The 27,783-nt window shown below is 48.6% G+C and overlaps 2 protein-coding genes across 3 annotated transcripts in view; one reads left to right on the forward strand and one right to left on the reverse strand.

Annotated features, from left to right (window-relative positions):
• The first annotated feature begins 612 nt into the window (after positions 1-612).
• Positions 613-20,069, forward strand: FECH (ferrochelatase). 2 transcript variants are annotated; one of them, XM_054809616.1, is made up of 11 exons: positions 613-751; positions 3,037-3,142; positions 4,370-4,489; positions 4,858-5,006; positions 11,164-11,298; positions 11,813-11,919; positions 12,647-12,745; positions 13,521-13,628; positions 14,609-14,773; positions 15,200-15,259; positions 15,437-20,069. In XM_054809616.1, the coding sequence occupies exons 1-11, from the start codon at positions 673-675 to the stop codon at positions 15,569-15,571; spliced, it is 1,263 nt and encodes a 420-aa protein (XP_054665591.1). In that variant the 5' UTR covers positions 613-672; the 3' UTR covers positions 15,572-20,069. The 2 variants fall into 2 exon arrangements, with proteins under 2 accessions (XP_054665591.1, XP_054665592.1); XM_054809617.1 differs by lacking the exon at positions 613-751 and adding an exon at positions 1,773-2,461.
• A 3,510-nt stretch (positions 20,070-23,579) lies between these two features.
• The window catches only part of ONECUT2 (one cut homeobox 2), a 36,479-nt gene continuing 32,275 nt past the window's right edge, over positions 23,580-27,783 (reverse strand). The window contains exon 2 of the mRNA XM_054809803.1: positions 23,580-24,228. Coding sequence (XP_054665778.1) covers positions 24,206-24,228 — 23 coding nt within the window. The 3' untranslated portion in view covers positions 23,580-24,205. The remainder of the gene's footprint in view (positions 24,229-27,783) is intronic.

The raw sequence follows: 27,783 nt of genomic DNA on the forward strand, positions 1-27,783 counted from the left end.
CCCCCAGCCGCACAGACGGACAAACTGGGCTGTTGTGGTACTCTGCGCAGTGTCTGCGTGTTGATGCAGGCATAGAGTGGGATCGCTGTGTTCAAACTATACGTCCACGTCCTGCGCTGTGGAGAAGGGCCGTGTCCTTCCCCTTTCCAGATGGGGTAACTTCTGTCCACAGAGATGGGACTAACCCGGGTGACAGCATGCACATGGCTCTTGGAGGAGCGGAGAATTACTAGAGGCAAAATGAGGGGTCGGATGGTGGAAGAGGCCATTGGTGAATGTCCCCTGGAAGAGATGGGCTGGGATGATGCCGGGCTCTTCATGAAGCAGAGAAGGAAGGAGGAGGATTGTTGTTAGGTGAGGATCCTGGCTTAACCGCAAAGGCTGATCAAGATGTGAGGCGGCGGATGACCTTCTCTTGTTTTAATCATGGGGTGCTCGAGCTCTCATTTCTCAGCCCTGTGGTAACGGTCACACAGGGACTGTGGAGGACACCCAGGGCAAAGCAGCCTGAGCAAGCTTCGGGGTCGGACTGAGCGCCTCCGCCGCCGTCGTCCCTTCCCCCCCCCCCCCGGCACCGCCCCCGCGGTGGGCGGTGCCGGGGCGGGGGGGGACGGCGGCAGAGTCGACGGGGCGGTGTGAAGCTGAGGGACGGCGGCGGGGCCCTCTGAGGGAATGCAGGCGGCCGCCGCCAAGATGGCCGCCGCTAGTGGTGCTGCCGCTGCCGCCGCCGCCGGACGGGCGGCCCGTCATCGTGAGTCTGTGGGCGCCGTCCGCAACCGGCGGGAACGGGGATGGGGGGACCTGAGGGCTAGGGGCTGCCGGTCTCACTGTGGGGGTCTGTGAAGGCGGGAGGGCAGCGATACCAACCGGGACCGCCTTACACAACGCTCGGGAGGTGCCTTTGCGTAACGCTGCCGGCAGAACCGGGGCCTCCGATCCCCGGACTGCGGGGCCGGGGGTCGCCGGGCGCCGTGGGGCTGCCGCTGCCCTGGGAGGGAGTCGCGTCCCCGCGATGTGGTAAACGCGCTGAGGGACCTTAATGAAAGTCCTGGGTTAATTATGGGAGCGCGTGGGTAGCGCCGGACAGGCTAATGATGATTTTTCCTCTAAATGAACTGAGCCTCACAGCCTGGGATTTCTTCAGCTGAGAGACATTTGTTGTTTGCTGCTATCGGGCTCGGTTTTTCATTGTTCGGTTTGGTTCAGCTTTTTTTTTTTTTCTTCTTCTTTCCTTTCCCTCTCAGGAGTTTAATTTTAAATGAGGCACTTTCTTTTTTAGGAAGTGCTTGTGTAAAAATCATCCTCGTTTAAAAAGTCACAGGACACATTTTCAAAATTAGGCTAGGTGCGATGAGGAGATCTGAGCAATAAATACAGTTGCAAGCCAGCCTCGCAGCTATCGTAATGCTACGGAGGTGTGTTTTACATACTATCTACGTACACCACTGTATTGCAGTTTTTGCAACAGGCAGTCAGCTTTGCATGCTCCTCCAAGAGCTCTTTTCCTACTCTTTGTAAGCGAAATGCATTGCCCGGGTGCTGCTGTGAGGTGGTGTGTCTCCCCGTGCCTACCGAGAGGCACCAGAGCCTAAGACGGTAATGCCGTCTCTAAAACTTATAAAACTCCCACTTTTATCAATGTTCTATCAAGCTGGCGTGATCATCATTGCACATCCTGTGCGTTGTGTGTCACGCGCTTTATGGTGCAGATAGAAACGTGCCCAAACCTCACCTTAAGTAAAGCAAATGCTTTTTGGCATTTATTTACGGTACAGAAGGATCAATACCGTTGTTGAAACTTCTCTTGTTATTGTTCTATGTAATTAACATACAGTGTCAGTGCTTCAGAAAGTGATAACCTAAGAACTACAAGAAGAGTATAAATATTTGAAAAGAGTCTTTCAGACATCAGTGATACTTGAATTGAAGTTCTTTAGTTTGCAGCCTTTTCTATCACTGCAGATACAGGCTACACACTCTAATCCTGAGTAAGGAGCTGGATTTGCAAGATGCTTTTCACTGTCATTGATTTCAGCAGGTTTTGAGGGCATTCAGCATCTGTTCAGGATGTTATTAGGGACCTGTGAACCGTAAGACGCTCTTCTCAGCGGGTGGATGGGCTGCTGAGGAGGTCTGTGCTATTGGGGCTCAACTGCTGCTGGAACTCCTGCAATCTGACGAGGGAAGTGTTGCACCAAACGATTGCTGGAGAGCCAGGGATACGGAATTTAACAATTTTTTTCATTTTGGGCAATTCACACTATTGTTGCACTAAAAAATATCATGTAATGGCTATGAACTCCTGAGGAAAACAAAGTGTGCCTTGGAAAAAGCAGGCTGTAACCAGCACGTGGGAAGACTTCACTTCTAAAGCATCCTGGGTTTTGGCTGATGTTGAAATCCTGGAATAATAGAAGTCACCTAGCTGGGTAGTAAGAAAGCAAGCTGCCTGCATCCCTGGGTAAGTGGATTCTGAAATTGGTGCTCAGTGCACCTGACACAGGGTCAAACTGAGGAGCTGTGTGCTTATGGATCGCAGGTGCTGACCTATGTTGCTGAAGTTTACTGGGGACCTACAGTAACTAACAAATGTCTGACCTACATTGTAGAGGCGGTGTAGAAACGCGTTGCTTGACTAGAATTAGCCCAGGTGTGCCTGTACCGTGAGGAGTTAAGTAGCTTGATGTACTTCCTTCCTTAGTGTGTCAGCCCTGCGTAGTTTCTCTTAATGTTGTTACCAGTTATTTTGGGCTTATGATTGGAACTTAAAGTAATCTTTTAAGATTAAAAGCAGGGCTTTTGTTTGGTTTTAGGTTACTGCCTGAAAAGCTGTTTGTATACAGAGTGTTTAAAGAAAGGCAGGAGCTTGCAATTTCATGACTTTGATTCCAGGACCTGGAGCTTAACAGAGAAGATGCCAAGCAGCACAATGCTGCCAAATGCGTTAACGTAGCTGTTGAGGGATTAGTGCCTATCTGGTGGAGAGCCCCCTCATTCCGGTGCAAGGTTATTAATGTGCTGTTATCTTTCTTCCAGTTGTAAAAGGCAGCAGTCAGCTGAGGGTCCCGGTACGATGGAGAGGTCAGGCAACTGCAGCCGCGGTGACAGAAAGCACAAAACCTCAAATTCAGCCAGAAGCACGGTAAGTTTGCAGTGAGGTCTGGGTGGGTGTGACCTGCTGCCGTTGCCCTCTGTCTCTCTCTGATATGGTGTGCCGCTTTACTTGCGTTGTAAAGCTCGTTATGTAGTAAAACATGGCAGTCATGGGGTTTGATCTAGTTTTTTTGTGTGTGTGTGATTGCTTTTATCTGGCTGGCAGTATTCACCGAGCCTCTTGTTCTCACAGTTCTGTGGGGCAAGAATTGCCTGCCTTTTTCTCTGCAGAATGCAGTGGCCCACGGTAAGACCTGAGGCAGTGCAGAAGCAATAGAAGAACAAACATTAGGATATTATTATTATTATTTGAGGGTCCGGTTCCTGCTTCTTGGGTTTTATTCAGCAGCATCCTGATAGGCACTCCAGGAGGAAGGGAATGGAAGCAAGTCCTGACCCATCGGGGCAGGCCTAGGCTCCTCTCAGTGCCCCTTTGTAAGACTTGGCTTTAACAAGAGGAGGGCAAAGCTCCCTGTGCAACCTCAGCTCTGTCCACTCAGGAGGCAAGAGATCCTGGTCACTGGGCTCCCTTGGGCCAGGGAAAAGGGGATGGGGAAATCCACCTCTAGGGTGAGAGCTGTGGTCAGCAGGCCTTTCTGTAAAAGCTGATACCACCATCTGCTCTGCTCTGCTGTGCTGGGAGGGATGTTAACCTTGGCACAGTGTGCCGGACCTGCACCTGGATAGAAAACCCATTGTGGAGAAAAAAACATAGCACAACCACCCAAACAAAACCAATCCTGTGCTTATTTTATGTGTAGAATGGCTCTTTGCTGCTTTCACTGCTTCAGGAGATGCGATGTGTCTCTGAAGTAATGAAGACAAAGTCCTGTGTGTGTAGCTCATCTGTTTTCTGTGGAAGCTGCTGCTTGGTTTGGTTGGAATCTACAGCTGGCGTTCAGCTGAGATAGTTCCTTAGACCCTGTTTTGTAACCTCCCTTACAGCCTTTAGCTGCAAGATAGTTTTCGTAGTGTATTTCCAGTTAAACTCTGTGTTGCGCAGTGATTACTTTTTAAAAAAGTAAAGATCATGTAAATACTTGTTCTCTGGCTACTCATGCTTGTAGTTCATATTTTTACATAAGCAGGATGAGCTTCTAAATAGGGTGCTGCTTTTGCAAAAGACAAATGCAGAAGGATAAGCTGATTGTTTTGTAATAATAATTAAAAAAAAGCAGTAGGTCACTAGGATTTGAAATATCTTTTGCTTCCATAGGAAACCTAAAACAGGAATCTTGATGTTAAACATGGGAGGTCCAGAACGGCTGGATGATGTGCATGATTTCTTACTTCGTCTCTTCCTGGACAGAGATCTAATGACACTTCCAGCTCAAAAGTGAGAAACACTGTGAACTCTTGCGTTACAGTCAGTGTTGGGTGTGGCCGTCTTAGCTGTAGGCTCAAACATTTAATTTCTGTTTATATCAGCATTTCTTAAGACCAGTCCCATCTTGGGACCAGTCATTGCAATTCTCTGGAAATAGGCGTGCCAAAATCATTCTCTTCCAATTGCAAATTGTGCTTTCCTGTCACCTGGTAAGTTTGGGAAGGGTGATGGAATATAACATTAAACAAGCCATGCTATGCTGGTTTGCTGTAATTTGGGGAGATTGCCATGGAAAACCCACTGCAGTGGAGAGATTTGGGGGAAAGGGGTGGTGATTTGGGTATGCTATTAATACGTGTACCCTTTGAATGCTTCAGTAAATTAGCACCATTCATTGCCAAACGCCGCACACCGAAAATCCAGGAGCAGTACAGCAGGATTGGAGGTGGGTCACCAATCAAGAAGTGGACGGCGGTGCAGGGAGAAGGCATGGTGAAACTGCTGGACAGCATGTCTCCTCGCACGGGTACTTCTTTACTTTGCTTGTTAAAAGTTTCTTTGGCTTCATGTGTTGAAAGTATATGCTTGTAAAGCAGTTTTTGCTGCTTGATTGTTACTGTGAGTGTGAACAGTGCTTTTGATCCTGCTAGGAAATCATGACAAAGATATTGCAGAAGTTCTTACTTGTTAAAAACTCAGCATATGCAAAAGCACGGGGTTGCCACACATACAAATACGTTTTTGTGCTGTGGTCTGCATTGGAGAATGGCTTTGACTTTGGAGAGTACTGTCAGTACTCATTCAACCTGCAGTAACACGGTGTAGCACCAAAAGCCAACAACCAACCATTTACCCACCTTCTCAGACTGGATCCGGTATGTGCTGTGGTCCAGCTGCCACCTCTGCCTGCGCCCAAGGTACCTAGCTTAAGAGCTGCCCTGGGTAAGCCCACCCTTAGATGCTTTTGGCATGTTTTATCCCGCGTAACTTTGGCCATCAGGAAATTGGGCATCCGGCCTAAACTGGTGGCCTCTGCTCCCTTTTTCATTGAGAGAGAGTAGGGCTTGGAGAGAAAGCGATTCAGTTCATCCTAAGGTCATTATCAAAGGGCGGGCTCACCCTCTAAAGATACACTTTGATTATGGGATGAAATGTAGGTGATTATGATAGATAAAGTGTCTTATCTTCAGAGGCTACAGCTAGGTGACAGGAGTCTCTGTTGGTGTGTGTGACTGCAAGGTGTCGTACCGTGGCCTGTAAGCCCAGCTTGAGCTTAAGGAAGTCTACACTGAAGACAAGCAGTTGAGCCTTAATGATAAGGAAGGGGAACGTATTTCATGTGAACAAATAAGGCAGGCATGGGAGAAGGGTGTTCAGAGTGGCATTCTCAGTAGCATGAATGAGGTGGAGGTTTGTGACCATCGGCAGTATAATCTCATGTAATTCCCTTATCTTCTTTATAAAGAGGTAGAGTGGGAGAGCAACGATCCTCTTAGGCTGCGCGTGTGCATGTTCACACAGAGTAAAACACGCCTGTCGATCTAGGGTTTCCTGGTCGTTCATGTTCTGCACGCTGGTGCTATTGAGTTTCACAGGAGGTGGGATCTCCTGCTGTACAATGCACGGCCACTTTCTCATGGCTGCCATGCTTGCAGCAGCCCACCGTCAGGACTCGGAGGACAGTGCGGTGTTCCCTGCTCCTGCTGCTTCCGCAAGTGCCCTTCCCTGTTCAGGGCCAGCTCAGTCGGGACGCTGCGCAGGGACTGTCTGGTGTAGAACAGCTCTGAGCCCAGAACTTAACGCTGTAAAGCCTTTTGTACTTGCCTTCATTATGCCAGCCTGAGCCTAAAGAATAGGTAACTGCATGGAAGGGTGTCGGGAGTCTGACTTCTCCAAAGCTGCAGGTGTTCTTTCCTTCCTCTGAAATGTCCCTCTGTGATTATTGATTGGATGTTTCCAGAGCTTTTGAAACTTTGTCTGAATCTGTAACTATTGATAATGACTAAAAGACCACACACCAATTAGGCCTGATTTCAGGACTCAAGAGAAGGTCGGTTGTAAGAAAAGACAAGGTTCCGCAGCTGAACGTTGCAGGGTTTGGTTGAGTGATAGCGGTGAGCCCCACCCGAGGGCGTGAGCAGGAGATAAGGCCTAACGGTTTGGCTTGGGTGGAAGTAGATGCTGTTTTTGCCAGTTCCTCCTTGATAGGAAAACTTGAAAGGTGAACACCACCTCCCTCCCTTCTCTCCAGATCGCAGAATCTCTCTGAACCCTGCTCCCTCGCAGCAAGGAGCCGTGACTTGTACGGATTACCCTGTGCCAAGCTACCTGGTAGCACTAGTATGATGGGAAACGGGTGCAGATGCTTCTGTGAATGTCCTTTTACCAAGGGCTGCAGCCAACACGTTTTACCGTGCAATTGCAGTGGGCTAGGTGTGCACACACAGACAACTGCGATCCTCTGCATAATGTTAATTTGCTGTGATTCAGCCATGTTCAATCTCTCTCTTAAAATCTCCAACCAAATTGATCCGTGAGTCATTTTTCACCCAGGTTAAGTGCATTCGTGGTGGAATTTGCACCACGAGAGCTAAACTGCTCTCAAATTGGTTGTTAGTTGAATTTGACTTCAGCTTGTGTTGTTGCTCAGTTAGCAGCTATGATGAACTAGAAGTCTGTTTCTCTTCTGCCGCTTGCTGAAGGCGATGGGTCACTTGCTTACAGTACCTTTTATGCTACAGTTTCTTGCTATGTGACATTAAAACCACAGCATTAATAAACATTAGTGGCAGCACTGGAAATTAAACTTCCACGTTCACATAGCAGCTCAAGGACGATGGCCATCTTCTGTGTGTTGCCTCTCATGGGACAGACAGGAAAAGACAGTGAGTCACCACTGCTTTGACAAAAGCCAGGAGAAACAGTAAGGTGATGGTTGGTCTGTCTGAAATGACCTATCAGGGGGTCACCTTTGTTCTGATAAGATATTTCTCTGCATTACACTTTTTGTTCTTGAAGCAGCAGACTACCATTGTGAGTAGAAGGAATTAACAAGATCACTAAGCTGCCTGCTGAGTTCTTCACTGATGTGTTAGCTACAGGTAATACTTCTCATCCTGCCACTCCAATAGGAACACTAAACATTTTTAACAGAAAAACTGCTGGAGTAAGAGGAGCCAAAGAGGAGAGCTCTCCATTCTCCTCATCTCAGCAGCTTTACGATGCATGGTGCTGCAAGCTGCCTTCTCCCTTCAGTGTCTGTGACATTTGCTGATGTGGTGCTGGTGTGTCAGGGAATCCTCCTCCATGTTTGGCAGTACGTGGTATTTGATTCCTAGCTATTTTGTAATTCTTTGAGGCACCTGCTTCAGACTTGGGTAGAAAAGGGCTACAGGTAGAAGATAGGTGAAAGGCTCTTGGAAGGTGAAAAGTAACGCTCTTGGAAGGCTAGAACCAAATTTATTTCATGCATTCAGTATGTAATGTGTCACCGATACCTTTAGTCATGCGATATTTGATCCTTGTTTCCACAGATGCTACTTTCTAGCTTAATGCCAGCTGTGGTCCCTGCAAGTACAGTCAAAGCCTGAACCCCAAACCGCACCAGGCTACAGCATCCAAGGCAGTAGTGTTTATAGGAGCAGGAGTCCCTGAAGGGTCAGGTTTGCAACAGGTTCTGAAGATAAAGCTTAGAAAGTTTATCTGCTTTTCCCAGCGTACCACTCCCACTTGCTTTTGTTTGGTGACCGCTTTTTGTGAAGTCACACCTGCCTCTGTGCAGTTCCTACACCTGATAAGTTGTTTAGAGACCTCCTTTTTTACTTAACAGTAGCTGCAATTTTAAACATTGAACGTGCTATAACCATTGCTAACAATTGAATTGAGTGCTAACCAATTCCTTAAGCGTTTGGAGTAACCTTGCAGCGATACAGAGTAGCTTCAGAATAGCTGGAAACAGTTGGATGTGCTTCCAGACTGAGCTACGCGTTTCGGAGTGTCATGTGCTCACAGGTTGCGCTTTGGGAGCACTGAGCCCTGTTAATGAGTAACTCGCAGGTTGTGGTGACACATGGCAAAGGAGAGATACTTTGCGTACTCGTTTTACCTTGATCTGGACTTTTGGAGCGTAGAGTTTATAGTTGCTGTGTATTTGCAGTTGGTGAAGAGCTCATGTGAGACAGTATCAATAACCACCTGTGAAATTCCCTCCTATGTAAATTAATCAATTTACCGATTACCTGTAGTATACATTTGACAGTTACACTTCAGCAATGGGACTAATATAAAGTAGTAAATAAAGAGCCTCACCCGTGTCATCTGGGAACAGTGTAATTTTAAAACAAAACTTTATTGTTACAGGCAGTTGTCTAAAAATGAACAAGAGCTCTTCCTTCTGAATGAGTGGGGTGGGGTAGCTCAGTAGTCTGTAAGAATAAATCACACAAACATGGTGATGGGAAAATCCATTTCTGTCATTGAGGTTTTGGGGTTTCTAGTGCTGGCATCAAATAGGGTAATGTTTTGCAATGGTCATTACATTTTAAGGTGGCACATCTAGCTTTTTTATTGTTTTTAATTATAACATTTCTTAGTATTTCTTACAAGCTGTATTTTAGCTGAGATTCCCTTGTCAGCAGAACGATGAGGGGGCCATGTTGTTTCTTTAGATTGACAGCCCTTTGTGGAAGGAGATGTTGCTCTCTTTCCAGTAGTTCTGACTCTAACTGTAACAACAAAATGAATATGTATAGAGACATGAAAATCTCTCCTTTGCTGCCTGCGATCCAGGACAAAGCATAATACTGTGAGAGTATTGCAAGAAGTTTCCAAGCTGGCTATGTTTTTTCCCAGCATGTCCTTTCCCAGGTTAAACTCCTACTGTCTTTGCTCTGGTTACTCAGACTTTTGTTTTTAATGCCATTTAAAAATGTTAATGAGGTTACTGGCTCCTGGGGCTCCTGAAGTTGGGTCATTATTTGCTACTGGTCCTGGCTGGGAGGTCTCGTGCCTCCTGCAGAGAACTGGGGCTGACTAAACCTGTTTTCTGGATCCTGTATAAATGTATGGAGTGGTGACATCTGCTTCCTTCAGAAACCTGTTAAATGTTATTTCAGAGCTAGTGACCCGGAAACCCTGAAAAAGAAACTTTGTTTTTGCTGTCCTAAGAACCTTTGTTGTCCTAAGAACCTCTGTCCTCTACTGTAAAAAAAAAAAAAAAAAAAAAAACAACCAAAAACCAAACCAAAACTCAAAATAAAACAAGAAACATGCCCTCCCTTTCCCTAACCAAACCATACTCCATAAACCTTGAAGCCAACACCCAAAAGATTAGAGATGAAAAATGGAAAAACCTAAAATGTTGTCCTTGGAGAGAATAATATTGCCTCTAAAATCAAGTGTTTCAAGGCCTGAAGAGCTCTATGAAAAACACCCAGCAGTCAGAATGAGAGCACACGTGTCCCTTATTCAGTACCACCAATCTCCTGCCCCAAACAACAGTCCTGGTCCTTGGGGTTTATGTGCAAATGGAGCAGGCTCCCCAGGCTAGGGGAGGCTTCTTCTCCACGAGGATGCTGACCAGAGCAGTTGCATCAAACGGTGGTTCCACCTTGTCTTGTTTTTAGCTTTGTTTTTTAATGTGGTTAACTGGAGGCAAGGAAGTGGAAAGAAGCGAAATAGGATTACAACTACAGAAAATGATGAAGGAAAAGATGGAGTAGGTGAGGGAAATGCAAGGGAGCCGGGTCTTTGCTGAAGGTGAAATAGAAATTAGAGGGCAAGGAAGGGAGGGCATGTGGAGCAGACCAGTACCTGGGAATTCTGCCTGAATGCCCCTGCTGTGTTGGGACTGAGGGCCTGATCCAGTGAAGGCATATGGATCCTTGGTGCACTGAAGGCATCCTCTTTTGATGACTTCTCTATTGGCACCTGGAGCATGAAAGGGATAAAACTATCTGATTTTCTCGAAATGCCTTATAGGCAGCTAGTGTCTTTTCCTGTTTGAAGCTGATCCGCGTAGAGCAGAATATCTCTGTAGTGGCACACAAAATTGCAGCCCAATTATATTTGAAAGTTGAGGTAAATAAAATTTCCTGGAATGTGCAAACCACTTAAGCAGTGCGTTTCCTTTTGTGTGGCAGAATGAAGAAAGCCTTGTCTTTTCTAAGGTTTTGGCATTTAAATTACATTGGTGTATTTAAAACATCTGACTTCTGATTTCAGTGAGTGAGTTGAGCTGGGCTGTTAGGAAGCCCATAGCACATCTGTAACTGTGGCCTGTCAAGACATAGGAGTGTTCATTTAGCATCTTGTAGTGATGCTTTTTTACCAACACATCCTTTAAGTCAGAACTTGCCCAGTAAAAAGTCAGAGCTCTGCACAGTCTGGAAACCACAACTCTGCTAAACTAGGTAAAAGCAGAAGAGTGATGCTTCCTGCAGAAGCAAATGATAGTATAAATCACTTTTAAATTCTAATAACAGCAAAGTGAGTTACCAGAAAAATACTTGGCCAAAGAAAGATGCGTTTATGTGACAATGGTTTAGAAAAGTAGCCAGAAAATTATCAAGTTTATTTCAACAGCTCCAGTCTGTCTGGTTCTGTACGTTGTACTTATTAATGATGTGTTATTGAGAGTTCTTGGGTTTTTTCTGCAATTTCTTTTCCTGTGCTTTGGCTGTCAGCACCTCACAAATACTACATTGGCTTCCGGTACGTCCATCCTCTGACAGAAGAAGCAATTGAAGAGATGGAGAAAGATGGCATTGAAAGGGCTATCGCTTTCACGCAGTACCCGCAGTACAGTTGTTCTACCACAGGTGAGCATCTGGGCAGGAGCAGAACATGAACAGGGACAAACATAGTGTCTGTGAGCCTTGAGGGAGCATGCAGGGTGTCCGTGCTAGCTGCCCTGTCTTCCTCAGAGTGCCCCTTCCTGTCGGCTTCATGGCCAACTGGAGGTTCTCTGTATTTACTATAATTCTGAACTTTAGGTAGAAACTTCTTAACTTGGGATAGCTCTATGTTACCACTGTTATTGTGAGATAACGTAAACTGAAGGCTTAGGAACGCTACTGATTAAGCTTTCGTCATGGAAACTAGAGCAATAATTGTTCTTCTGTTAAAGAATGATTTAGCAAATTGTTCTTGGCTGGTACTTGTATGAGCTTTGATATCATTGTTCCCATTTGAGGTTCTCAGTTCTGATTTACAGTTGCATTTTAAATACGTAGCATTTTAAAATATTGTAAAACCTTCCTACAAACCTGTTTTTATCTGACAAGTTACTAATGCCTTGGCTGAACTTATGTATTTAATTTTTCTGCATTTCAGGAAGCAGTTTAAATGCCATTTATCGCTACTATAATAAAAAAGGGGAGAAGCCGAAGATGAAGTGGAGTATAATTGACCGATGGCCCACACATCCCCTTCTTATTCAGGTATAGATTTGTATGAGAGCCTTTGAAATTAGCAGTCAGAATGAGAGGTGTGAACGGAGCAGGTCTGATAGGTTATCAAATTGGCATTCCCTGGGGTTTTCATAGATTGGCTGATGTAGGAGAAACTTGGTATCTTTGCATTGCCAGCTGACTTTAAAACAACAAAGAACTAAATGAATACAGATGTTTATTGAGTTTCCTTTTTAGAAATATTTGCTACCAGTAAAAACACAATATAAACGTTAAGTAACAGAAACATTCTGAGGAAAAACTTCACTCAGATCAAGTCTTCGCTTCTAACAAAGCTTACAAGATCTTTAGCTATAGAATGTGCTAAAAGACGATGAACCTATTTGCTGATTTAGGCTGTGTTTATAGATTTTCTTTTTTAAAAGAATACTTGAGAAGAATAAGACGAACGCTTCAATTTGAGGGTACATTTTAGTTACGGTAATGAAATGTGTCTTGTCTACTATGTATGAAATTACAGGAGAAGGATGGTTATTTCATGCCAGATGTTTTGGTGTGGTAATGTTTGAAAGTGGCCACCATGCACATCTTGTTTTAAAAGCATAGTCATATTGGCATCGCAGTGGTGGCTGGAAGAGAGCTCTAGAGGTCTTAAGGCAACCTGGAACGTTGAACCTGCCTGTCTCGAGTCATTTGAGATCACATAATACCTCGCAGCGTTTCTGATTCCGGTCTTTGCTTTCTTTTTTCTGAACAGTGCTTCTCTGATCACATACAGAAAGAACTGAACCTCTTTCCACCCGACAAAAGGAAAGATGTCGTCATCCTCTTCTCGGCTCACTCGCTGCCCATGTCTGTGAGTTATGTCAGGCCGGTTCTGTTGCTGTTAGACCAGAGTCATGCTGGCTGGGCCGAATGGAAGGGCGTGCGAGCCACGGGGCAGGGTCACAGTTGGGGAAGCGCCAGGCAAATACAAAAGAGAAATGTGGAGGTTAGTGAGCTGCAGCTGGAAGCCTGACGCAAGCTGAAGGCGAGGCATGTGAGCTGTGATTGCTCTCCTGCACGCCTCTCAGATCTGCGCTGTTGGCCACCATTGAGGACGGAGCGCTGGGTTAGGTCAGACTTGGTGTGGCTGCTTTCATGGCCTCATGAACTTGCCAGCTCAAACCTGGATGGTAACGAAGGGGAAAATTTGGTTATTTTCTCATCTCTAGTAAGCAGTAATAATACTTTCCCTGAAGGAATGAAAGTAAAATCTTTGCAAGGTTGCAATAAATGACTTGATCCTCTGTCAGCAACCAGCAACTGCAGTGAAATGGCACTCGGATCATTTTTCAAAAATGCGGTGCTGTTACCAAGGTGTAACCATATCTCTATATGATGATAGAAGAATTTATCTTTTATCGTGTGAAGGCAGAGGAGTAGATGTTCTGGTAAAGCAGCTTCATCGTAGGTTTTGCTGGGCAAGAATGCAGTTTTTCTTCCCTGTTTCAGATGGGCCAGGCACTTGATCTGGCCCATCCCGGGAGCAGCCACATCACATGCAGCGTGCTTGCCTTTCCCAGTCTTCAGGTGCTCTTTGTCCAAACATATTCACTGGAAGAAAAAGGTCTGGTGTTTTTGTGTTGAAGGTAGTGAACCGTGGTGATCCGTATCCTCAAGAAGTGGGAGCTACTGTCCAGAGAGTCATGGAGAAGCTGAACTACTCCAACCCTTACAGGCTTGTGTGGCAGTCCAAGGTATGTGCTCAGGGAAGCTGTAAAGCCACCTGCCACATCATCTTCAGGTGATGGAGTTTATGGTCTTTGATCATAACCTCACTGCCTTTTTCCCATTTTCAGCAAGTATTTCTGCTAGAACAGAATCCCCATCTTTTACTCCAACTCAGTCTTTCCAGATACTCTATCCGCAGTTTCTTGCCTTTTTTGTACATTACATCATTTTAAAGTAGATTTTTGATGTGTCTGTTAGAAAACCTATGATCTCATAACATCTAGTTTGGCATTTGTCCTTCTCCATCAGTAGGAAGAATGGAGCACTCACTGGGTTTTTAAGGTGTTACTTTTTGAGGATCTCTGAGCCAAAGTCATCGCTGTGATAAAGGCATTCTTAATAATACGAGCCGAATACAAAGAGACTTCATTATTCTCGATGAAGACTGCTTGCATTACTTTGTACTTATTATTACTACTGCAAATTGCCAGGGACATAAGTTTTACCAGAATTATGTAGCACAAGTAACCTTATGTCTCAAGGGCATTACACCTATCATGCCATTGTTGTCATTTTGTTAAAGTTGTCTGTTACGGTACATCAGCACCAAATACTGCATGGATAGTAAAGGGGTAAGGACAGTTTGCCACAGAATGGGAACTTCTTTAAAAGGCAGGTAAACCCTGTTGCAGTAGTGGTTAGAGCTTTATTGAATGGAAAACAGTGCACCTATATTTAAATTTTCATTTAATTTCATGAGAGTCTCGTTTAGGCCAGCCCAGGTTCTGTTTCTTTGGGATTTAAGTGACGGGACAGTATGTCTTCATAAGAAATTTAATGGAGGCAGTGAGAGGTACTATCAAAAGCAGGGAGGTACACATAACTGGCTCTGTTAAACATCATCTGGTACGTGTTGTCCGGCTTAAGAAAACGTGGGTGTTCTTTGTAAGAATGATTTAATGAGGTTGGGGTTTTTTTCCTTATTTCCCTCCCCCTTTTCTTACAGGTTGGACCAATGCCATGGCTCGGTCCACAGACAGATGAGACCATTAAAGGGCTCTGCCAAAGAGGAAAGAAGAACATGTTGTTGGTCCCAATAGCATTTACAAGTGACCACATTGAAACACTTTATGAACTGGATATTGAGTATGCCCAAGTTTTAGCGAACGAGGTGAATGTTTTATAGCTTTTATAACTGTTTGGATAGCGGGGTTCTGAAATTACTTTTCCTGTTTTGAAATTTGCTTTGTAGTTGCTTCTTGCAATATGGTTTGGGGCAAACTTTATTTTTCTGTAAATCGAAAATTAATCTGAACTGGCTTAACTCTAGTTTTTAGCAACACAAAACAGACGGGAATTCGTCTTTCTAGATTTAACTCTTTAAGCCACTACTATCCTTACTGAAAAAGAACCATCGATTTTTGACGGTGACATTTTGCATCATAGTAATTGTTGCTGTATTGAAGAACATGGTACTGCATTTAATTCTGTCGTTTTGGGGCAACTTCAGAGTGAAGTAGACAGGAAGATTTGGAAGGCTAATTAGTGAAGGATCTAGCAGTCTGAACTTTTTTTTTTCTCCTTATTTTTGATTCAGTGTGGAGTTGAAAATATCAGAAGAGCAGAGTCTCTTAATGGAAATCCACTGTTCTCCAAGGTACCTTCTTTGTTGTAATAGTTGTAAAAGTGTGCAGTTGTGTGTCTCATACTAGATTATGGGTGTCGTCTTGTCGTTTTAAAGTATTTTGAGTTTAAGAGCAAAAATGTTAAAGCACTTTTTTATTTTATGCAAATAGGTTTGCTCGCTTCTGATTTTTAATTAACTGTTTTTCAGGCTCTGGCAGACTTGGTCTGTTCGCATATCCAGTCGAATGAAATCTGCTCTAGGCAGTTAACCCTCTGCTGTCCGCTCTGTGTAAATCCTGTCTGCAGGGAGACAAAAGCCTTCTTCACAGATCAACAGCTGTGATGGGTGGTCGAGGAGAGCACCGCTGGGTTATACAGGAAAATTGCCCCAGTGAAGCGGTGCAAAGGAAAGAAACCGCTTGACCGAACTCTCCACTGTTACATACTTACAGGCTGGTAGTCTGTGACATTAATCTCGTGTAACAGTGAGGAGAGTTTTTTGCTTTATTTTTTCTTATGTTTTCTTTGTTTGAGAAGAGTTTGTAGAAAGTAGGGAAATAAGGGCGTTTATCCTGTGAGATGTGAAAAGATCTCATTTCATCTGATTATGATTGGACTTAGCATAAGCCCATAAGTATGCACTGAAAAACTTAAAAAACTTTTCTGCAAATTAGCTTCTATTTCCTATGCAGGGATTTATTTGTATGCAGTTTTGTTATGAGTGCATTAATTTCAGCTTTCCAGGTCAAGCATACAATTATTTGTTTTGTTTATAGTTAAGGTACAGTATAACCAGCATAGTCACTGAATGTCTCTTCTGAGAGTCATTTTTCAGATGAGTTTGAAGATCAAGTGACTTCTAATGCTTTTTAAGTAATGTGTGTAATTTTTTTAGAACATAAAGATAAGGCTTTGTTTTAGTTTGGTTTTTTTCCTCCTGCTAGAAGCTTCCGGTGAAAGCTTAGCCGGGATAGTAGAACGCACAAGATTTGTTTACATTTTTTAGAAAAAACACTCTCGTTATCTGCAGGAAAGCCTCTGCATTTGAAGAGCATAAAGTGAAAGGAACAAACCTGCTTGGGTCATGCTGAAGAACGTGCTCAACTGAAACAAACTGTGTCGGTTTCAAATCAGCAGCGTGTATGGAAACACATTGGTTTATCTTTTAAGCAAAATGGGTTGTTTAAATTATTATTAAGAAGGGCTTTCGCTGTTTGGCTAGGTAAATTTAGGAAGTCAGGCTTGCTCTCCAGAAGGTTTATAGATCTGCTCTGTGCTTTCTACTGTGCCGCAGCGCTGTGGTTTCTGTGGGATACCTACGGAGTTCCACAGGTACAATTGATCTAGCTTAATTGATGTTGTTATTTAAAACTGAGATGATAAGTCAGGAGTAATTTACATTGCAGATGCTTGAGAGCAGGCAGCCCCATGGGCTGACAGCTGTGTGCTTATGCATACCTTTGTCAAAAGCCAGATTTCATCTGTTAGATTTTTGGCACTGATCGTGGGCCAGGAGTATGCACTTGTAACCCAGCTAAACTTCTTGCTTGTTTTGGCAGGCGTCTGGGTGCATCAGGACTGCTGAATCCACTCCTAAGTAGTGGTGGGTTTGTGGAGTGACAAACCTTTTCAGGGCAGCGTTCCCTCCCTGTCAGCACCGGGACCGGTGTCCAGGTTAGTCTGGGGATAGGAGGGAGCTTTTCTGAAAGGCTGGTCACTGCACAGCATGCCTGAGCTTGGCACCTGGAGCAGGTCAGGGCAGAAGTACCGCAGCACCTCAGTCAGTGGTCCTCTCGCATGGGGACCTCTCCTCCTGGGTGGGACAGGGGAGGAGCAAAGCTGTGACAGTGTTCTGTGGGACTGAGCCATATGTGTATTAGTCTAGCTGTCGGCTTCGTGGGTATAAATGTTTACTTTACGTAATTAGCACTGAAACGCCAGTACTTCGGCAATGCAGGTTGTTTTCTGTAAATTGGCGGTACAGCCGATCGTGATGTTTGAGAAGCAGATGCCATGCTGCTCAGACAGTTTAATTTGCTTACGTAATTGAGGCATGAACAGTTTGAACCTCTGATCTTTCAAGGATAGGGTTGTTTAAAAAGAAAATAGGCCTCCCTTGGTGTAACAGGGGTTTGTCTTGTTCTGATTCATGTTGAACAAATTAAATATGGGATACTAAAGAAATGAATGGATGCCGTGTCGATCAGCCAGTGGGCCAAGTACTGCCATGGAGCGATGTAAATCCTACTGTACAGCCTCGCTAGGGCCCGTGGCCTCGTACCTCTCGAGAGTCGATTGACGTGTCTCCACTGCCATACTGCAGCTTCTGAGTGTGACTATGGCGAGACAGGCTCAAATTCCTTCAGTGCCAGAACCGCCTACGTTACTGCTGTCCCTCGTTGCTGTAGCACAAAGAAGTCTTCCTTGACCCTTCATCATCCCTGTGCCTGTTCCAGTGGCAGGGAGCCAGAAGCCCGGGCTTCTGTTCTCCCTTTCTCGCTCTGTTCTTGGTCTCTGCTCGCTGCCTCGGCAGGAAGGAGGAGCGCGAAGCTGATTCCTGCCCTTGCTCAGGGGGAGTAGGTAGGGTTATCACGTGTATGGAAGGGTGAAGTTTTCACCGACAAGCTTTGAGTCAATGTCAAAAGAATAAAAATGTCTGCAGTATATCTGGGAAGGGAACGCTGGCCTTATGTCTCTCGTTGGACAAAGAACTTTCTCTGTTCCCGTTTCTCTGCTTGACTCTTAAGGGTCAGTGGAAAACAATCTGTTTTGTAAAATCTTCCTACTTATACCTCTTTCCTACCAGCTGAAGGGTATACTGACCTTCAAATCCAGGTTGTGACCAGCACATTTAGAAGTGTGGCCGAAGCTGGAAAGTGAAGGTTAACTTTGCATGAACATTGTGATACTATAAATATAGATTGGCTTTTTATTTCCATACTGGAGAGCATACTGAAAATATTAGCCAGCACTAATTATGAGACATTATGTTTGTGCCCAGTAATAAAAGATATTTAAAATTCACTTTTTAGTATGCTAACCACAAGTGAGATAATTACTAAGCCTATTGCTGCTATTAGACCATAATGTAGAAATCACTTAATTTTCTAGCTTTTAGCAGATGGATCTTGCCTCATAGAATTGGTGGGGTTCTTCATTTTGCTGAACAGATGATGTAATGTCACTGTCCTGCTATTTAACACGCATTATTTTGTCTTAGCGTAGCATCAAAAGCCTGTTGAAAAACTACCTGAGCAAGTTAGCTAGCAGCTCTGCTTAATATTTTTAATAGAAATCAAGGTGACAGTGAGACTAGTAACAGTGGGAATTCTGCTGCCATTGAAATAGTCTAATTTTGGGGTTTTCTGTTTGGGAGCATTTCTGACTGTGCTCACTAACGGTGGAATTCATTTGACCTTACTTCAGATGCTTCCGATCTACATGTCCACATCTGAGCTGGTCTCCTAGGTAGTACTTATGGTCGGAAGATTGTTTTAATACATGTTTCCGAGAAGTTACTCGTCTCTCAAAGCAGATGTCCGCAACAGGTTGGGTGAGTTTCACTCTGTTGCTGCGTCTGACCACGGAGGGAGCGTGGTGCGCTAGCTCGGATGTAGTTAGCCATGTCGCACGTGTCTTAACATGAGGAGAGATGAATCCCATCCATTTATGTGCCTTCTTCTTCAGCACTCTGCCAGTGATGTGTAGCTGCTGCTTTTGGGAGATTGCAGTCTTAGTCCTACAGTTACGCACTCAGTTTGCCCCCCTGGCAGATTTTAAACGTTTGGTGCTACTCGCTCAGGACCCGGCCTTGTCAGACCCCGAGCGCTTTCTGCTCCGGTTGGATTGATCAGAGCGTGTGGAAGTGTCAGCATCTGGGAGACTCTTGTCCTCCCACAATACTCTAGTTTGATTTTTTTTCATTATCAATTACACTCCTTTTGCAGTACTTTATTTCATTGGCAAGCGTTTATCATTTCCACATGCCCTGGCAAAAAGCAACCAGTTGGAAGTGAGCTGAAGAGATGCGTCGAGGCAGCGTGGCGTCCCGGGGTTTTGTTGGTAAGAGCTGAGTCCTCAGGCTGGCCTTCAGCGGTGGTGCTGATGCTGGCGGTGCCGCTTGCAGTGCAGCTGGCAAACAGCTGCGCAACTGAGGCTGCGCCCGAGAGTAGGAGTGAGAGCTTGGGAGCGAAATCTTCACGGTGCTCCGAGCTCTGGCCCGAGGATATCGATTGAAAAATAGAGGAGTTGGGAAACAGAGCCCTCGGTGTCCTAAGGAAAGGAGCAGGAAGTAAAGGTGTTTGCAAACGGAATTTTTTGAAGAATTTGCTCATTATTAGGCTGTTCTCCTGATCTAACTCTCTGCAATGTTTCTTTTTTCTTTGTTTAGTTGAAGTTTTTCTCTCTTGGAGTTTATAAAATCTCCCTTATTACTGGCTGCATTTTAGAAAATATGATAGCTTCCAAAAGTGGTGCTGTAATATGAAAAGGTGTGTGGGTAGTGTCTGTGAGCCAACGTCCTGCTCTCCCCAGAGAGGAGGATGTTACAGTCGAGTTCAGCGGGGCCGGGATTTTCCTAGGAATATCTACAAGCTCACTTTATTTTCCCTTTCTACCACACCCAGAAGGTTGGAAATCAATGTGAGGGTAAGATGCAAAAGAGAGAAAAGTTGCTTTTATTTTTTTAATGCCAGATGCGTACAAATACTTGCTTTTAGTCCAACACATGTATTTCCAATTGAACAAGGACTTCCATTTAATGTAACACAAAAAAATTGTATAATCTTACTGTGTATTGTTTGCCATAAAGATGGAATCTCAATTAAATTTTTTGGAAGAAATAACCGAGCTGTGTGTCTTTAGTAAGAGCCCTCTGTGGTACTGGCTGTCCTCGCTGGTCCTTTCCTGGTCTCTGCACCAGAAAGCAGCAGCAGCTGGGCACGTCCCGGGCAGCGGGGCGGGTCGGCAGTGAGCGGTGCAGCAGCGGTTGCCCCTGACGGGAAGGTGATTCCCCATGCGCACGAGAGGTTCAGGCTCCGGCTCCCTCTGGAAGGAAGCCCTCCAGATGTGCGCCAAACGCTCCCACTGTGCGGGGTCTCGGCCAGATCCTCTTCAATGTTCGAATGCTCTCTGGAGTAGGGCCTCCGTGCCACCTGCGGTATGCTGGTCTGGTCCTGACGTGCCAAGTTACTCACTGGAGTAGCCAAGCCGCGATGGGTCAGTCCCTTCGGTTTTCAGGGGAAGTAACGGCACTTCAGCCCGCTGGGCTCGCAGTCCTTCAGGGTCAAGCCGGGTGCGCGCGAGGGCGGTTCGCTACTGAAGTTTGCGAGCAGCAGCCTTTATCTGGGTATTTATGCGTGGTTTTGAAAATGGCTGTCCCCAGCAGTCAAAGCCACTTGTTCTGCGTGCGCAGAAGTGCCTCGCACGTACCCTTTTGGCAGTTAGTACAAGGTTGGACCTGATAATTTCACGCCGCCTCGTCTGCGTGACGTCCCACCTGGGGAACAAACTCCAGCATCAGTTACGCTGACCCTCGGTGGGGGCGACAACCGCGCAGCCAGGCTTTGGCACAGGAACCCTCCGCCTCTGGCGCGGAGAGCGTGCCTGCGTCCGTAGCTTTCTGCAGAAAGAAGGCGCAGTCTGCTCCCGTGTGGATCAGCACGTTCAGGCCGGGGTGAGTTACTCCTACCCTGCCTCTTCCGCTCCGTTTCCAGGGTCTCGCTGAGCGCCCGGGACAGCGCCACGGGATGCTGCGGGAGGTGGAAGAGGGGATAAAGCACGTGGATGCGCGTGCGGCGGTTTCCTCGTGCCGAGGTCCGGCCAGGCGCTGGGAGGAGGTGTGGGGTTGAGTGGCAGTCTGCTTCCTGTGAAAACGGGGTCTGCGTGCCGTCTGTAAAACCGGGCTCACGAAGGTGGTAGCAGATCTGCGCCAGTTTTGAATCCCACCTGTGATAATTTATTCAGTTATCTATTAACAGTCTCTATGCAGCTTATTTCTTATGTTAAAAATTAAGTGCTTGATTGATTATTTTCTAGAACAGTGATGAGAGTTGTTGTATACTTACGCTGGTCCATTAGTGAGCTCTCATTACTAGATTGCGATGGGGGAGAGAGCCGAATGGCTGGGAGATGGAAGAGAGCAGAGCGGTGATTTTACCGCCTGCCTTTCCTCTGGTGTTTCAGTCGGTAGCTTTGCCATTTTGCATTTGAACAGAGATTTGGCTGAGTAAGCATGGCAGAACTTAAGCAACATCGCATTTATTTGAATCCAAAAGAACCTCTCTAACGTTGTGGAAGCACTGGCTCGCTCTCCCTTTGGAAAGTTACAACAGTAGGGTATAAAATTGCCAAGCATCAGTGAGTCTGAGGCGATCGCTTACTTGCTGGCTTTTACCTCCTTGTTTCCTAAATGCAGTAGCGAAGAGAGAAGCTTCTCCGCGTTCAGCGGGAGTGACGGTCCCTCCGCTGCTCTCGTGGCAGAGACCCTGATTCTGGCAAGTTCTCGCTCCACGGTAAATCAGCTTGTTGCTGGTTCCTGCCGAGATTTGTACCAGGAATCATCACCTCCGGGGAGGCCGCTCGTCCCTCTGCGGCTGCGGGTGAGCTCCAGGCAGCTCGGTGCCCCGCTGGGACCAGCGGCGAGGGCGCCCGCGGGATGCCACTGAGCGACGGGTGGTGCTGCAGGCGCAGGCAGCTGGGGCTCTCAGTGGCCACGCGGGGCTGCACGACGCGTGTTTTCCCTACGCTAATCCTGGGAAGTTACGGGATTGCCTTGGCAAGAAGGTCACTCTGTGGTGGATAGACAGGGGCTTAGGTTGCAGGAGGATGAATATTCACGTCCTGTTAGCAGCAGGTGAGCTGAACTCCCTGCTACCCTACAGCAACCCCTTGGAAACAAAAACCAGCATACCGCTGCGAGGGCATTTTCAGCGTCCAAGGAAACGGCCCCACATTTACCCGGAGCTGCACAGGTAACGCGTCCGTCTGCTTTCCTGTTTTGCCGCTTTCCTCGTGGCGGGTGGGCTGACCCTGAAACCATGGCCAACAACCGGGTCCTCGCACCTCCGCACAGGCTGGTCGAAAGCTTAAACTGATTTGTACCTCCTGGCTGGGTCAGACCGCCCTCGGGGCCACCCGAGCACGTACGGGCTGCGCTGGGTCTTTCATCCTCTGGGAAAAGCGCTCATCTTTTAGTGATGCTACCCCGTGCGCTGGGCAAGCGATTTATTTATGATTCATAACTTTCAAGCCCTCACAAGCAAGTTCTGCTTTTGCATGTGTAGCACAGGGATTCGTAAATTTGGACCAGGTCTAAAATCTGCCTTTTGTTTTCCTGCTAAATTTGTGCTCATCGGTAAGCGCCAGGAAAAGGTTATTTAATTTGCATCCGTTGGCCTGGCCGAGCGGCATCCTTTACGTGACTGCACAGAGATGGATCGTCTCCGAGACGCGCAGCCTTTTATCCCCCCCGGGCTCAGGGGTTGCGTCGGGAGCAGCTGCCCGCTGACATCTGAACCCCAAAGGCCAAGAGATCACGAGGCCATAACGTGGGGAGAGAGCGGTGGAGGTGTCGCTGCCGTTGTTCTCGGAGGAGGGGACGGTGCCTGTGATCACATCCCTCGTGGGGCAGGAAAAAGGGCCAAATGTCAGGGGGACGGGGACGCGTTTGGTAACGCACGGCAGAACCGCTGCCTGCGGCGACAGGAGTTTCCCACTGGCCCCGAGGACGGCTGCGAGGGCTCATCCCTCCCAGGACCAGCCCCACCGCGAAGGATGCGGAGTTCGAAGTCAAACCTCCGTCTCATTACCTAGATGTCAAAATACATTATCCACAAAGTACTAAAGAGCAACATTACCTCCTGCTGATTTATGGCAAGGTTTCCAGGGTCTCTCAGAAATGCATGTGAAGACACATTTACACTCCCTAGTGGCGAGGAAAACCTGACACAGCGGCGGAGAGCAGAAATACTCCGGCGGAGCTGAAAGCATAACCGCCGCACGTACGCTGCAGCGCCTGGAAAAAGCCATTACAAATCGCAACCTCTCCCCAAACAGCGCTCCGGGGCCGAGCCGCTGGGGCACCCGAGGCAGTGCCAGAAAGGCTTTGAAAGATCTCGAACCGCAGAGCGGGTGGATGCCGCTGGGAGGGAGAGGCGTGGATGAAGCATCGTCCTCCGAGCAGCAACGGCTGGGGCCGGGCAGCTGGGGCCGCTGCAGCCGGCCGGGGACCGCGGGCACCGTCGGGTTCGCGCCACAAGCGTGTAAATGTGCAAACGCAGGTCTGGCCTGCCCGAGGCGGCGTAATGGCAGAGCTTCGTGTGAGCACAGGGTTCTGCTCAAGGGGTCCTGACTTTACCTTGGCGTTTGAGATAGTTTGCTGCTATTAATTTTGGCTGGGGTAAATAACCTGAAGTCAATATGCTGACTTGAATAATTATGTCAGCGTAACTTTGATCAGAAGACAGCCTGTTAAATTAAACTGCAACGCCCTGCTTCCGTAACAGAGCTAAACGGGAGGTAGTAAGTGATGCCTGGGGTTGCTGAGCCTATGCCCATGAGTTAGACTAACGGCATCTCCCGTTATCCTGCCAAACAATGCAGTTTCCCGGCAGCGCGGCACTGCCTCGTAGCGTTGGTCCGAACTGTTGCGATGGGCACAGAGCGCTCAAACTCGGTAAAATACAGCAAAAGAGCGTGTTTCTGTAAAACGCTCTGACACCGCGTTGAGGGGGCTCAGACTGCGCGGCGGGGACAGATGGGACTTCAATGTGCAGTAAATCACGTCCTGATGTCCCCTGCAAATGTGTTTGCTAATTGCAGCTACCAGGAATTGAATTAAGACCCGGGTTGACGCCTGCCGAATCGACAGGGTCCTCCCACGCCGGTGGGCTGCGGCCGGGCCCGAGGTGGGGAGGAGCCGGTTTGAGGCGATGGCAAAGGGGCATCGCAGGTGTCGAGCTCTTTCCTTCCCTTGGCTTTACCGTCCGGGTGGGGTTGGGACTGCAGGAAATAAACCGCAAGCTCTGGAGTTTCAAGCAGTCTTTGTTTAGAGTCACGTATTTGTATACCCTCCCTCCAACACGAATGCTGACATGGAAGAAAAATGTTACTTTAAAAAAAAAAAAAAAAAGGAAAAAAAGGGAGGATGCTGCTGCCTGGCAGCACATCCCCGGGCTGTTGCTGTCTGTCTTCTCTGGCAAACTCTGCTGACTGCGTCACGATCCATCTTAGGTCCAGGTCCCTTCAGAAGATGCCCGAGGCGGCTGTGCATGGAACGTGTTTTCCACATTCCACGTTCCTTCAGGAAAATGCCCCACGTTTGGCACGGAGGCGCAGCGGAAATGCCCCGCTCCGGGCCGGTTCCTTCCCAGTGCTCCCAGCACTGCTGCCTCCCTGCCTGGTAACTGGCGGCAGCTGAAAAGCTTGCCCGCAGAACATCGAGGTCCGTCAGTGGATTATTGGGAATGGAGGGGGATCTCGACGTGAGCCCGCTTAGCGGTACGGAGATCGTCCCTGATGGACGGAGTCAGCACTAATCCACTGCCGCTCGCCCGGGAGACGCTTTGCCGACGGCGTGGTGCGAGCACTGCCCCTGCCCAGACACCAAACGGGGACGCAGCGGTGGGAACCAAGAGCAGACAGCGAGCGATGTGAATTGTAACCTCGGGGAAGGATCGTCAGCGCTTAACAGAAATCCGTGATGCCAGCTGACGTGAGCGCAACGCTGCGGGCAGCTCGGCGCAGCTCCGGGACGTACCGTGTGCTGTGGAGGTGAGAAGCCGAAGCGGGTTTGGGGCTGAGAAAAGACTGCCGTGTGCAGAGCTGAACGAGAGGCGTCCCCGGGGCCTTTGGGAGCTTCCCCAGGAGCGGTGGGCACCAGAACGGCGTTAGCAGCCATTGCAAACCACCCCAAATCCAACCGAGCAGCCGCCTCGGCGCTGCGGGATTTGCGATTGGAAGTCGTGACCACCGTCTGCTCTCGCGGAGGGGACTGTCACTCCTTCGGCTGGCAGAACGGGGACGCTGCTCGTCGGGGACCCCGTAGCCCGAAACGGCTTCAAAGGGGGTTGCGGCTGCTCAGCCAAGGGCGTGCGAAAAGGCCGTGCTCCTTCAAAGGGCGCCTGGCAGAGCCGGGGGAGGCTGCAGCTCCTGCCCGAGGCCCCGGCACGGAGCCCAAATGCCCCGGTGCTACCGAGAGAGAAACGGTAGGAAGGACCCGGAAAAAGGAGCTTCCCCTTGAACGCTGCACTGAGAAAACACCGGCTACCACGGGGTGACTCGGAGGGTCGGACCCTGGGCACGGTTTGCACGGGAGGCGCAGGCGGGTGCCAGAAGTACCTGACGGCTGCTGGTGCTTTACCTCTACCTGGAACGTCTGCGTACCTGCGAAGGTGTCTGGGGACACACTTAAGCTTCGCCCGGCCACGCGTGTGCGCGGTGAGTCAGAGAGCGTGCGCGCGCAGTTTGCGCCCCTTCCCTTGCTGCTGGTGCCGCAGCCTGGGCCGCCCGCGGGGACGGGGTGGACGCGCTGCCGGGCGCCGGGCTTCTCCCGCGACGATGGGGAGGGAGCGGCAGCGCAGAATCCAGAGCCCTCGGTCATTCTTCCTCTGTCATTTTTAAGGATGATCCATAACGTGTGAACATCACCCGCAATGGAGGCCTAATTACGCTTCTCAAGCGAGCGCGTTGCATTTTCAAGGAAGCCTGGAAGGAGCACTTAAGCCGTAGTGCTGCTGAGTGCAGGGCTGCGGGCTCCGCTCGGGGCTGGCTCTGCATCCTGCGCTGCGCCGGCTCCTCGCAGCCAACTCCCACACGTACTTTTATCGCAGAGTTATTAGGCCATTATGGTCTACGATTGTCTTTTACTGCCTTTGATTTCTTCTGTTGTCAGGCGTGAGGAAAGTGATGTGTAATGTGATCCAAAGTGTTCTTGTTTGTTTTAATCTACTGTTTTAATATATTATGGCTTCCTGCCATTATGCCTTTCTGAGATGGACCCTGGAGTCACTCGCAGAGGTTTTATATGTGCGGGAGCTGAAAGGCGTTTTTCCAGCGGGTACATCTTATGGTAGGCAGAGCTAGTCTTATTTTTTTCTCCTCTATGTGTGCGCGTTGCCGCCGGTTGTTTCCACCCGCGTGTCGACAATCCCACTGCGGTGTCCCGCCACGCTGCCTATCACAAGTGTTTATTCCCCCTGGTTGTTTTGCTGAAGCACCTCGGTGCCACGTGTGCTAAAACCATGTATCAGTGGCTTTGCAAAAGCTTCCGTTGTTTTCCCCTAAAAGAAAGCCAGTCGCCTTATAGCGACGCTTTGTAAGGGGGGGGGGGGCTTCTCCTGCAGCTGTGTTTGGGGAACCCCCTCGAGGCTTCAAACCAGGGCTGAGCGCTTGGACCAAAGAAGACGGCGGCGCTGTGAGCCAACAGCCCCGCTGCCAGCATGTCGTCTGCAGCCAGGAGGGACGCGTGCCGCGATCGCCGCGGGTCCTTACTGTCGAGTTCAGCCCGACGGATGCGCTGCTGTCCCCAGCGCTGCTGCGCCCTGGCCTGCCCGGGGCAGGGGGAGCGGGAGGAGGAGGAGGAGGAGGAGGAGGAAGAGGGGAGTGTGGCACCCGCTCCTTCAGGCCGAGCTGCTCTGCCCTGCGTCCCAGTCGGGGTGAATGTCCCGGGGAGCACCCCGGGCTCCCCGCCACGCACCGGAGAGCCCAGCCGGGGAGTAGGGGCACCCTGGCCACCCCGGGGTGCCCCTGCGTCCCCACGCTGTAAGTGCTGTGTTTGGGGGTGGTGGTTTTTAACATTGGTGACAAAACCGAGGGGGTTTTTAAAGCGTTTTAACCTGCAGCACTCGCGTGAGCCCCAGCAGGGTTAAACGGGGGCGAGGGCAATTCAGAGGAATGAGCTGCTCCCACGGGGAAGTCGATCCTCTCGCCACGGGGCACGAGGTCTGTGCTGGACCTGCGGGCAGATGTCCCGACCAGCGCCGGGAAAGCTGCAAGAGGAGAGAGCAGCAACTCCTCTCTCCGGAGGATTCCAGCTGCTGCCAGCGGTGCGGGGGCACGGGAGAGGTGGTGGAGGGGCGCGGGAGAGGAGCAGTCGGAGATGGCAGCAGCTCCGCTCCGGGGCCCCCGCTCCAGCCGCCGCAGCTCCTGCACTCCCTGCCCTCGGGGTGTCGGGGGCTCGGAGGAGGGTGTGCAAAGAACCACACCGCAGCTGTTTAACGCCCTTTGGGGTTCATACCGGGGTGTTTTGCAGGCCCAGGTGTGACTCAATCACAGGCCAATAAACTGAGGTGGGTGAAGAAGCATCTCCCGTAGGTGCTGCGGGTCCCCGGTGCCACACGGGGTGCAGCCGGTGCCGTGGGTGCCCCGCCACGGCTGCCATGTGTGGGCAGGAGCTTGGGCCGGGAGAACGGGAGGATCCAGAGCGTACAATCCTCCTCGGGTTCCTGGGCTGAGCGTGGTTGCTTCTCCGTTGGAAGTGCCCGTTGCTGCGTGCTCAAGGGGCCCGGCCGCGCGAGGATGCTCCAGCGCATCTGCCAGGCGCCGGGTCGGACCAGC

Source organism: Grus americana, chromosome Z (assembly GCF_028858705.1).
Source record: "Grus americana isolate bGruAme1 chromosome Z, bGruAme1.mat, whole genome shotgun sequence".
NCBI lineage: Eukaryota > Metazoa > Chordata > Aves > Gruiformes > Gruidae > Grus > Grus americana.

Coding starts and splice junctions, on each gene's coding strand:
- FECH (XM_054809616.1), top strand. CDS start 673: ATGCAGGCGGCCGCCGCCAAGATGGCCGCCGCTAGTGGTGCTGCCGCT. Junction 3,143..4,369: donor CAAATTCAGCCAGAAGCACG/GTAAGTTTGCAG, acceptor TTGCTTCCATAG/GAAACCTAAAACAGGAATCT. Junction 13,629..14,608: donor GGCTTGTGTGGCAGTCCAAG/GTATGTGCTCAG, acceptor CTTTTCTTACAG/GTTGGACCAATGCCATGGCT.